This window comes from Pelophylax lessonae (assembly GCF_965119305.1).
Source record: "Pelophylax lessonae genome assembly, chromosome: 1".
Classification (NCBI taxonomy): domain Eukaryota; kingdom Metazoa; phylum Chordata; class Amphibia; order Anura; family Ranidae; genus Pelophylax; species Pelophylax lessonae.
The window spans coordinates 797,168,241-797,180,618 of NC_138768.1; the positions used below are offsets into that span (position 1 = coordinate 797,168,241).

The 12,378-nt window shown below is 40.2% G+C and overlaps 1 protein-coding gene across 1 annotated transcript in view; it reads right to left on the reverse strand.

Moving 5' to 3' along the window:
* Positions 1-12,378, reverse strand: part of LOC309549565 (uncharacterized protein) — a 162,057-nt gene that overhangs the window by 32,997 nt on the left and 116,682 nt on the right. Inside the window, exons 12-14 of the mRNA XM_082249925.1 lie at positions 11,142-11,293; positions 7,246-7,399; positions 1,459-1,628 (exon numbers count right to left, since the gene is read on the reverse strand). Of these exons, the coding sequence (XP_082106051.1) occupies positions 1,459-1,628; positions 7,246-7,399; positions 11,142-11,293 (476 nt within the window). The remainder of the gene's footprint in view (positions 1-1,458; positions 1,629-7,245; positions 7,400-11,141; positions 11,294-12,378) is intronic.

Below are 12,378 nucleotides of genomic sequence, written 5' to 3' on the forward strand. Positions count from 1 at the left end.
CTCCACTTATATTTATCACATTTATATATTATTTATATTTGTATTGCTCACCCATTGTGCATTTATATATATTTTTCTGATAATTATATACATCATATTGTTTTTTATTTTACACTGTTGCACCTACAAACAATACTTTAACACATTGCTAACAGGCAGCGCCATTTTCCTAGGACCTGGTCTTGAATTCTTCCTGAAAAATAGCAGTTCACATCCTGTGCCTTGACCCCAATAGTTGTAAATCTGCAATGTGAGCTACTTTTCTGCTTACTGTTCTACTTGCTAGAGAGGAAGCTGTACCTGAGGACCTGCAGTGCAAGGAATTCCTTGCTTCAACTTCATTCACTTTGTGTGTCCTCCAACTCTCTTGCTACTTTTTGAATACTTCCTCTCCAATCATCACATGGCCAGTCATCAGGTGGGAAGCTTTGACATATGGATGTCCTGCCTCTACCAAGATGAACAAGGCATGATGTCAGGAACGTGTAAATGCTCCTGTTCCATGACAGCTGCTGGTCTCCTTCCAGCATCCTGATTTTGGCTGTGATGCATTCTCCCTGTCTGTCTGTGCACCTGAAAGGTGATTGATGTAGCCAGTCTCTGGGTGGAGACCAAACCTGATTTAAGCCAGCCAAGCCTGCAGTCTCAGGCTTATAATAGTGTTTGTAACACAAGCTTCCAAGCTCCCGGTTTGTCTGCCCTGCCTGCTAGTTTGGATTCCCTTGTTAACGACCTTGAGGTGAATATTGAATATGCTCAGAACTCAGTCTGCCCTGAGCCCAGACTGTCACTTACTACTCTGCCTGTCTGCCAACTGCAAGTACCTGTTCACTGTGCTCAGTTCGCGCTTGCCCCAGTGTGGTATCCAAGCACTATAGCAAGACCTGGGGGCAACCGAGTATCGACAGGCCTGCTTGTCTTATGAGAAAAGGGGGGGGGAAGGGGGCTGCTAAAGGTAAAAGAACACAGAAGCTAGCTATGGTGCCTGACTACCTGTGCTAGGGGTAAGCGTGACATGGTCACAAGCCTTTAACAAGAAAATTCTTTAGTCCAACTTCACAGAAACAGGACACCCTACCTCCCCAGGTCCCTGCTATACTTACCTCCGGGGTTGCCAAGCTGTCAGCAGCCCTGTAGCTGCTCTAGTAGTCCAGGGATTTTAAATCTCTGCTCTTCTCTATGCAGCACCTAAAAGATGAACCAGATCTGTGACCGCGCTGGCCAATGAGAGTCAATCTGATTTCAAATTGCTGAACTGCTGGAGTGGCTGCAGACAGCTCAGCATCATCAGAGGTATGTACAACAAGGACTAGGAGGTGGGGAGGGTGCCCGGTACATTTTTTTCCCTGCAAAGGTGAACACTTTAATTGCAAATGTTTGAAAAAGTTATATTTAGTAAAATAATAAAAAAAGTTTCATCATTTTTTCTCGGTAAAAAAAATAAAATAAAAAACTCACCAGTGATTCTGTTTCAGATAGAATTGTCAGATCTTGCAGTCCGTGTATAAAAGGGAAAAGGTCTGATACTGCCAAACAAATCTTTACTTTTTCTTCAGCAAAAATCATCTGATCATAATCCTTCTCTGTAGTGGTCTGCATACCATTCTTGTATTTACCATCTCTGTATTCTGGTAATATACAGGAAATAACTGCTATTAAGTTATTTGCAATACCTAAAGCGGAGATTATGATGAAAAATGCAGTGCCCCCAACAATCAATCAGATCTGTTTACTAAAGTCATATCACTGAAAGAGACATCCCGATTGGTTATATACCTTTTGTTTAAGTAAGTAAACCCCCTTCCCCCCAACAAAATAAATAAATAAAAAATGCACGTAAGGCATAATCACAGGGATTGAAAATATCACAATACAATACAGAAATATCCAGAGTCCAAAATATTGGAAGCCTGTCCCTGCTGATCTCTTCTATTCATTCCTGTGGAACTACACAAGGAAAGCGGTATTAACCCAGAAACCAGAAATGTAATATATTGCAGCTTACCAATCATTAGATATGGTGGCTGCATTCCTTTTTTTTTTTCGTTTTTTTCTCCCCTCTGATTTCACCTGGTCTGGCCAGTAACCCACCTCCTATATTAACGTGACCCCACTCTGAATGAAGGAGCACAGGAGGCACCTTTGGACAGCAGTATTGTTAGTCTGGGGGGAGGGGAGTGTAAAATGTACTAGCATATTTAAATGCACTAACAAAATTGAATTATAAAGCAGGATAAAGTTTTTATCTAAATAAAAGAAAGCTGATCATTGTAAGCATCCCTGTCAGTGGTAAATGGTTTGTCTCATCCCTGTAACTGCTACATCTGCAAGAGAGCTTGTTCTTTTGAAAAACAACAGGACTAACTGTCTGGATCACCAGATGAAGACAGAAGAAAGAAAACCTAAAAAAGAAAAAACGTATGCAGCCATCACCTGAAAGAATTTGTACTCTGCAATATAATAAATGTTTGTTTGCTTTTGGGTTGAATACTGCTTTAAAGATTAACTCCACTTTTGTTGAGAAAAAAATCATTCCTGTCTGGGTGATCTATGTACGTTACAAGGATTTTACCAAACTTTGTTGCAGATTCCTACCTTCTGTTATTCTGAATAAATCACTGTGTGTTTGTCTGTGTCCATGTGGAAAGTGAATCTGAATGGGAGTGATCTCAAAATGATCAATCAGCTGCTGCACCTGCAGGCCTCTAATGAGTAAAGTGGCAGGGTCTGCATCTCTTTAGATGTAATTTCCTATTGGGAGTATCTCACTGACACTTGCTGCAGGGACCTTTCCTGCCCACATTCACCCGGTTATTTGTTATTGCTATATTTTTTTTTTTTACATTTTTGAGGGACTGTTTTCACGCATTTGCCCTAAAGACTATTCCTGGCCTGTTTGATTCTGAACAAGTTCATTGAAAGAGCTGGTCACATTGACCTCTGTTCCATGTTCTTCAATGTAAGAGATGGACAGTCTGTTACTGGTGGTCTCCTGCTATTGTCTGTTTTATTAGGTATGATGTGTTCACTGTTAAGCATGTCTGTCCCATTGTTAATTGTTAATTAACTCACCTATTGTCTCTGTCCAGATGGCTAGTTGATTGGTTCAGGTTGATTGTGTTTCGGTGTACAATTTCATCTGCATATGATAATGTAACCAGGCACTTGACCTGGTGGAGTGAGTTTGTTTAATAAATGTTCCAGATCCTTATATAAGCTATTCTCGGCTAGACCTGTATATCGTGGCTACAATATCTGATGTCTCAACAGGTGACTGGGTAGGCTAAGGGATCTTGGATCGTGCTAGTATCACGCAAGTGAAGCTTATACGGCGGACATACTCTTCTTGAGTATGGGGGTCCGTCACACTCACCAAAAATGAAATTTTTGTTGCAGACGATGCCTGAAATCTGACTTGCATCTTAGTGCAGACTTCTGGGAAAATCAGTGAGCCAATCACATAAGCAGGAAATTGTGTTTCTGGGATGTATTCAGTACACATATTGGTGTAAGTTTATGAAACAGAGAATTTTTCTCTCAGTTCCCTTCTCAGCAGTTCTCCGAGGAAACTGATCTCCTCTGGCACCCTGTTTATGAAGCAGAGAACTTCTCTTCTCACAGGGAGAACAGAGGAGAAGTGTTTTCTCTGAAAACGGTCTGTGTACAAGTGAATGGGCTGCCTGTAATCTCGTGAGACATAGCGAGATTACAGTACGAGAAAATCACTGGTACCCGTTTATTAAGCAGTGATAAATTATCACTGCTGAATACACGGGCATTCTTACAGGAGACCCCCCACCTAATGTTAATAAAATAATTAGTCCCCCTACACAGAAAAAATAAAATTAAATAGAATAGAATATAAATATATACATACATATATATTTATTTATTTCACACACACACGCTCACTAATAAATATATATATATATATATATATATATATATATATATATATATATATATATATATAATAAAACACATACATATACACACACAAATATGGCAGGGGGACATGTTTACTGTCTTTGGGGGTCTAATCGAGGAAGAAGGAAGGAAGTCAATAATCTTCCTTGTTCTCCCTCAGTTCTGTGGGGATTCTGTCTTCTTTCCCGATTCTCCATCTCTGGGCTGGTGAATCCGGGAGTGTGAATTCTGACAGAGATCGCCAGTGCAGTTCGGAGATCGCGGCTTCATAACCTGGCCATTTCTGTGTCTGTCAATGACAGATTCTTCATGTGTGGAGATGATCTCTCCCCCAATTATCCCTGTTTCATCAATCAAAAATAATCCGAGATGTGATCATCAGTAGGGGTTTTCTCAGCTAAGCACACCCTCCTGCCTGTATGCCTAAGCTAAGGGCAGATGGATTCCAGGAAATAAAATGCTACATAAATCATCTGCCCTTTCTCAAAATGATTGCAAATAGAAATGCCAGGATGTTTGTCAAAGTGATTTCTCGAAAAAAAAAAAAAAGCATAGAGACATGGATGGATGGATGGATGGATAGATGGATGTGCTTGCTTTGTATTTTAAAAATAAATGAAATAGCGTTTTCTGTTTGTGGTGCTCAGACACATTTTAGTTCTGCTGTAAAAAGATTAGCAGTAATTCTCAAATATTTTTTTAAATGTTAAAGTTATGCTATGTGAACGAGAACATGTAACAATTGTAAAGTAGGTGTTATCTCAATTTGGCTGCAAAAAGAGGAAACACACTATAAAAGGTGACTGAACAGACTTTGAAAAAGTGGGATCATTGCTATTAGGAGGGTAGGTTTCATCACTAGGGCCTTGTTCACATGGGATTTAGGAATCCATGGCCCATGTGAGAGTTGAGTTTACCCACACAGGGATGCACAGGTTTTCTGTGTATCCCCGTGCAGGCAGTCCCATTGCTGTCAATTGGTACTCAGTGGCTACAGGGACACAGCGGCTGCTCCCAATGTGACATTGCGCTGGGTTCATGGCCCTGAACACACCACAGTAGAAGTCTTTGCTCCACTTCTTTTGGATAAGACAGCTACCCTCCTGCTGTTAGTTAGTGGCCTTCACCGTATTTTGTCAAACTCATGGCTGTAAGCCAGCTCAGGACATCCCTGGCCATATGCCCTAACCAGTTGCAGACCCTGGGCGTGCTAGACACTCTCAAAAAAGTAATCATTGTACACAGGGCGTGTCTAGTATGTCCAGTCCTTCTGCCCTGCTGCCGGGATCCCCCGTCACAATACACAGCAATTCAGCTCTGATTAATCACAGCTGCCCTGCTGAAGGCACAGAGAAGGTCCCAGCTGTAAAAGAAAAAAAAAAAAGCAGTCTGACAATCTTTATCAACAACATTGCTCAGCCGCGAATATAGAAAGCTACAATGAAAAATTGTTTCTTTTTGTATCTTTCTGTTTATTCATCTACAGATCAATGAACTTTGATCTGCAGATGAAGTCAGTTAAAGCAACCTAACAAGTAAAAGAAAAAAAAGCTTTAATGTTCCTCTGTTGAACCCCTTATTAACCCTTAGTTTACGCTAATTAGCCCTAATTCAGTCCTTATTCTCCTTCTCCATTCAATTATACTGTTCCTGATTATTTGTTTTTCTATTTTATTATTAACTAATATTTAAACTTTTTTTCTGTTTTTGTTTGCTTTGTTCATTATTTTTAAACTAACGCTGCTCAAAAAAAGAAAAGTGCCTTTTGTTTAGTTTTATTACGTTTAATGGTCTAAGGATTGCAAAAATAAAAATCATTGTTGTAGGACAATATACATAAAGAGAAATCCTTGTTTGACCTTAAAAAATAATAATATATGTATTACATTATTAGCTTAAGCAATGATAAATTTGTCGCCGAATAAACAGGCTCATAGCAGAAACTTGAAAATTTCTCTGGTCCATAGGGGTGAACTGGTGTGAGAGTCAAAGTGGTTAATATTCAAGGAATGTCCACATATGAAATATAATTTTCTGCATTTTACTATAACTTCTCAAAAATAGTGACATATTTCTTCAGCGTGGAACTTCAGAGTACTTTTAGGCTGGCCTAAAAGGCTTTTTGCATCCCATTTACAGTCCACAGCACAGCAGACTAGTCAGGGAAACTACAGCTGGTCCTTCTGGGTGTTGAACTACCTCACTCGGAGTTGCAGCCCTGTTCATTTCCCTTGGTAGTAGCTGACTTCAACTAGCTCAGGAGTGTTTGGCTCCCTTGCTCCATCTCACAAGGCCCCTCCTATCCTGACATTATATGGGCACTAACTCCACCCACTACATCACTAAAGGAAGGTTTCTTCTAAAAAGGGCCTAGCACCCAATTACCACATTCCCCATACCAGACTATATTGGGAACAGAACTATCTAGTGGAAAGCGCCAGCATGTTTGCCAACATGCTGGTTAAAACCTAGCGGGCCCACACCTGCTTGCTAATGTTTCACAGACTTGAATGGAACGTACGCCTACCACAGAAACAACCTCCTATTCAAGTCTATGGCAAGAGGTAAGTAAGGACCTGCAAGGACGATAGCTCAGCTTAGTATACTTAGGATGCTAGTGAGGAAGGCTAGGCTGTTTTTATAGAATTCTAAAAAATTTACCTTAATTGTGCGTCATGCTGGGGATTGTATTTAGAAGATGCCATTTTGTACAACATTTTCTTCTATATTTGCCAAACTGTTACCCTTAACCATCTAAACCAGCCATTCCCAACCAGGGATCTTCCAGAAATGGACAGGGTTTGCTTTAGCTGTGGCTAACTGACCACCCAGCATATAGTGCCTGAATATTTCCAGTCCCAACGTCACCTGGCATGACTGCAAGGGTGGCATTCTACCCAATGTTAGAGGAGGCATTCTACCCACTGACCACCACCAATGTAAGGGGCATTTTCCCAATAACCCTCAATGGACTAATCTTAATAGGGGTTCCCCAAAACCTGAAGATTATTTCAACGGTTCTTCTAGAGTAAAAAGGTATATAAAGACTAATCTAATCTAATCTGGACCATACCACTGTGAAATTATACTCCACTACTAGTGATTTCACACATACATTTTACTCAAATGCCAGATACTAAGCTAATATTGCATTTTAAAAATCATCACATCCTGCATTTATTACTAAATTCATAGTGAAAAAGTAATTGTAAAATACTGTACACCTACTCACACCACACTTTGGTAAATGTAACTTATAAGATTAAAACATTAAACAAACAATATGTATTGATATTTTAGGTAAAATATTTAACACACCTTTTGCGATAGGCTTTAGATTGGGATATATAATTAAAAAGGGTTTCTGGAACAAATTGTTGAAAAAATTCTCTAGAGATAAGTTCTTCTCTTCTATCCAGCACAAAGCTTCATAGATGACCCGATGGACAGACCTTGTATCTGCTTGTAACTCCTGTGAGAAAGACACACAGCGGGGTGAACTTACTAAAGGCAAATAGACTGTGCACTTTGAAAATTAAGTTGCACTCATTTTCCTTAGTAAAATGTAAACATGATAAAGCTTCACTTTGTAAAGAATACCCAATCAGTTGCAAGGAATATTTAAAAGAAGAATTTTGGCTTGCACAGATGGAAATTGGCAGAACTCTACCACAATTATAATCCTTCTTAAACAGCTCCTTGCTCGTGTGCTGAGCACTAACCTGGAATATTGTACGTGAGTTTCCCAATTTTTCCACAAAATCCACCCAGAAAACTGCTGACTGAATCAAGCAGGCTAGAGTGGGGACCCCAAATGAAGCCTTCTTCCAGAGTCTGTATAGTTGGAAAACTGTGTTGGTGAAGTCAAGGATGCACATCCAGTGAAATCCAAAATTTTAGTCAGGAAAACAGGTGAGTTGAAATCTTCCAATGGGACAACTGGTTAATCATTTGAAGACCAGGCCTTTTTCTGACATTTGCTGCTTACAAGTTAAAATAAGTATTTGTTGCCAGAAAATTACTTAGAACCCCCAAACATTTTATATTTTATTTAGCAGAGACCCTAGAGAATAAAATGGCGATCGTTGCAATATTTTATATCACAGCGGTCTTGCAGACTAATTTTTTGGGGAAAAAATACACTTTAATGAAAAAAAAACAAAACAATACAGTAAAGTTCAGAATAAGGAAAAAATATCTGCGCTTGGAATCCACTTTAAAAACTAATCGACTTTAAAAGAAAAGGCAGCTGGCACTATAGGTAGTTTACACACCCAATATATGAACAATAAAACAAAAAAGGCAGCGCCAATAAAATAATAAAGTCCCAAAAGAGAGTCTCTTGGAAAAGTGAGATGGGAAAGGTCCTCCAATCCCCAGTGAATAGACATTGATTGCTTCATCAATCACCACGTGATAAATCCAAACTGCTTACCAGAAGAGTTGACTCTCCTTTTACAGAGCTGTCAGAAACAGCAGGATCAAATCAAATGCAAGCGGCTGATGAAGATGTGAACATGGGGCCTTCCTTCTCACAATGACAACACCTCAGAACGAAAAAGACTCAATGGTGCAGTACGTTCCGACTAAAATGTTTTTATTTGAAAGAATTGCACTTACATAAGGAGATAATAAAACGAGCATATATGCAGGAGTTCAAAAGTTAAAATTCCACGGTAGAGTGAGCGTGCTGATCGTCCGACAGGTAGGTCCGCCTTACGCGTATCGTCACAAAATGACATCATCAGAAGCGTGGCCATCAGACGTGAGCACGCAATATAAACCAACAGGGCGGACATGACGAACCAGGAAGTGCAATGTTGACATCTGCGTTCCAGCAGCGGGAACCAAGGCTCCAAAGAGACCGGATGTGACAAACCAGGAAGCGTGCGGCATCCCCCTGCGCTCCAAGCCATGGTCCCGCTACCAGAAACCAAACAGTCGGCTAGAATATGGGTCAAAGGAACAAAGTCAAATGACCCGCATATTCCAATTGAAAATAATAAAAAAATGCACTGCAGCATACATTAAAAAATGTATATATTACTAAAATCCAAATAACCATCAGAAAAAAATACAAAAACTCCAGAAGTCACAATCTGAAATGTAAAAATTTAAATTATATGCAATAATAAATGTAAAGATAAAAAGTCTGACATAAAGGCTACAGATGGGAACACAACTGATACAACCAATCAACTGTTGTTAATGTAACAGTTGATGTCCCATTCAATGTTTATCCCCCAATGGTATATGATTTCATATCATAAATCCAGCGGGTTTCTAATTTAGATATCTCCCGCCTGACAGGACTACCCCTCCACTGGGGGATGAACTTATCAATACCCCATATCAAAGTACCCTCAGGATTTTTGTTGTGGCCCCTTGCATAGTGCTTGGAAACGCTATGACCTGGGAAGCCTTTCCTAATGTTCTTAAAATGTTTGTTCACCCTAATGGTCAGGGTCCTAATAGTGCGGCCTATTTACTGTAGGCTGCAAGGGCATTGCAAGAGGTATACTACATAGGTGGAAGAGCACGTAATATACTATTTAATTTGGTACAGCTTAGAAGTAACCGTAGACTGAAATTCACAAATCTTTCTACCAGGTAAGGCATTCACTCAGCATACTACAGACTTCCTACACAGAAAGAGGCCTTTAAGATCATGGAAAAAAAGAGGTCCTTTTAGGTTTATTCAAAACATTCGGGGCTACATACAAGCGCAGAGGTTGAACCTCTCTAAAAAGACTACTTGTGGGGTGTCTGGTAACTGAGAACCCAACACCCTGTCATTTATGAGGACTCCCCAATGTTTCTTGAAAATATGCTTTACATCATGATAATGTTTCGAGTAGGTGGTAATGAAAGAAAATCTCAAATGACTAGTATCCCCAGATGCTTTGGGTCTACCATCCAAAAGGGAAGTCTTATACAAACTACCAACCTCTCCAATCAGGGTATCCAAATCGGCACTGTTGTATCCCTTGTCCAAAAATCTGTGTTTGAACATAGCGGCCTGATTAAAAAAAAATCATCCTTTATGGTACAATTACGGCACAATCTTAAAAATTGGCTTTTAGGTGCAGATTTTACCCAAGAAGGATGATGGCAGCTTCCCTGTCCTATAAAACCATTTCTGTGAGTGGTCTTAAAAAGGTGCTCGTGACAATAGTACCATCCTTTACCTCAATATTAAGATCCAGGAAATTGATCCGCATACTGCTGGCCTCATGTTGACAATACCCAGCAAGTTGGCATTGAGATCACAGATATATTTATCCAACGATTCTTTGTCGCCATCCCATAGGAGGAGGATGTCATCAATGTATCGTCACCAAACGACCAATTCAGGCCTGCATTGACCATAGACGACGTCCTCCTCCCATTTGGCCATAAACAGGTTGGCCATACTGGGTGCAAACTTTCCACCCATGGCGACTCCTCTATTTTGCAGATAGTAGGAGCTGCCAAACCAAAAGTAATTATGCTGCATGGCGAATATCAAAAGGGACAGGATGAACGGACGTTGTACTGGCAACAATGTGGTATCTCTATTCAAAAAAAGACTCTACCGCACGATAACCATGTTCGTGCGAGATAATCGTAACAACAATGCAACATCCACCGTGGCTAATATATAACCATCTCTCCATTGGAGGTCACCGAGAAGACTTAAAACTTGAGTAGAGTCTTTTAGATACGAAGGTGTTTGTACTACCAATGGTTGCAGGAACCCATCAATGTATCTCCCAATTCTACTAGTCACGGAATCTATTCCACTAATGATGGGGGCGACCCGGCGTGTTAAGAGGATCCTTGTGCACCTTCGCGAGGTAATATATCACAGGCACCCGTGGTGCCACAGGGATCAAAAGGACTTCTTATTCAGAATATGATACTGATATCCTTGATTGACTAACAAAGACAACTCTTTCTTAAATTTGGAAGTGGGGTTCCCTGAAGTGGAACATAGGAACATATGCTACAGTATGTGTAGCTGCTGACTTTAAAAAAAATTCTGGGGGCAGAACTCCACTTTAAAGAGATTTCCTCTTACTTCCTGTTGTATCTGCAGAATCAACACCAAAATAAAAATAAAAACCAGTTTAGCTGTACATACACTTTATATAAAATGGGTCACTTCTCATATTTCATAAAAACAATATGGAAAGTAGTTTTAATGCTGCAATATTGGGAAAAAAAATACTGACCAGGGACTCCTCCTCCGATAAGATATCCAACTTTGTAAATCGGTCCAGGAAAGGGTAGCGTTCAGTAATTGCTAAGCAAATTGGGACTTTTGCTTTTGCATAAAACCAGTTCATAGCTTCCAACAATATCTTTTCTTGATGGCTGATGTATCCTGTGCACAAAAATAATAGTAATACTGCCTTTAGTAAAATTATACTTATGTTACATACATTATGAAGAGAACAGACAGATAGAGATTTTTTTTTGGTGTTTTGCTAAATTGAAGCTGCATACAAGTTAAAGCATATCAAGCCTTTTTTCTAAAGGAGTAGTCCACATTTTACAAGCAAGTAGTAAATGCATTAACATGTATGTCATGATCAATGTGCATTTACTAATTATTTTATAATGATGCCTGCAGCAGATAGTGTGCACCAAAGCAGTGTGGCTTCCACTTAAATCTGCAAATGTAGGCTACTAATACCTCTGCTTTTACTAGACAGTCTTTGCAACTGTTTTTTGGAGGTATGGCCCATGTGAAAAGGCCTGTGCAAAATTCAAGAAAGCCTTGCAACAGTTGTTAATTTATTGACACCTGCGCAAGATTAAGGTAGTTCTATATAGTGCCATTCTAAGAATATGTTGCTATGTCTGCAACAGATTCTTAAAGAATTACTTCCAGTTTGCAAAGTTAACAAAGTGGCAATAATTAAGACCAATGTAGAGCTGGCATACAGAGACATGCCTGTGCTCAGAGTTGGGCAGGTCTGAGCTGGGAAGCTGTCAATTGACAGCTTCTCACTCAGTGCTCATCGTTGCTAAGAAGCTGGCGTCCGTCGGCATCTTAGCAACCTGTGAAGTCACTCAACTCCATTCAGTTGCCGACCAAGAGATTCTACAGAAGATATCTGAATGTAAACAAATAGGAGAGGATGTTGATGACATTTTTGCAAGTATGCAGAGGTGTCGCTATGGGGGTGTGGGGGGGGTGTAAACAGTACCCGATGACACCCGCCAGAGGGGTGTCACCATCAAGTAGGAAGTTCAATGGTGCCACCTCCATCTGTGACAGCACACGAAGTGGCACGCCAGCATCGACCGCATCATATACAGGGTCGGTGCCGGCCTGAAACTAGCCTGCCTAGCGCCCTGCAGGGCACTATAGCAGGCTAGTCAGGAGAGAGTCCGATGGGGAGTGTCACCTGGTATTTTACCTCACTAGGTGACACCAACCCTAGTAACGCCACTGCAAGTATG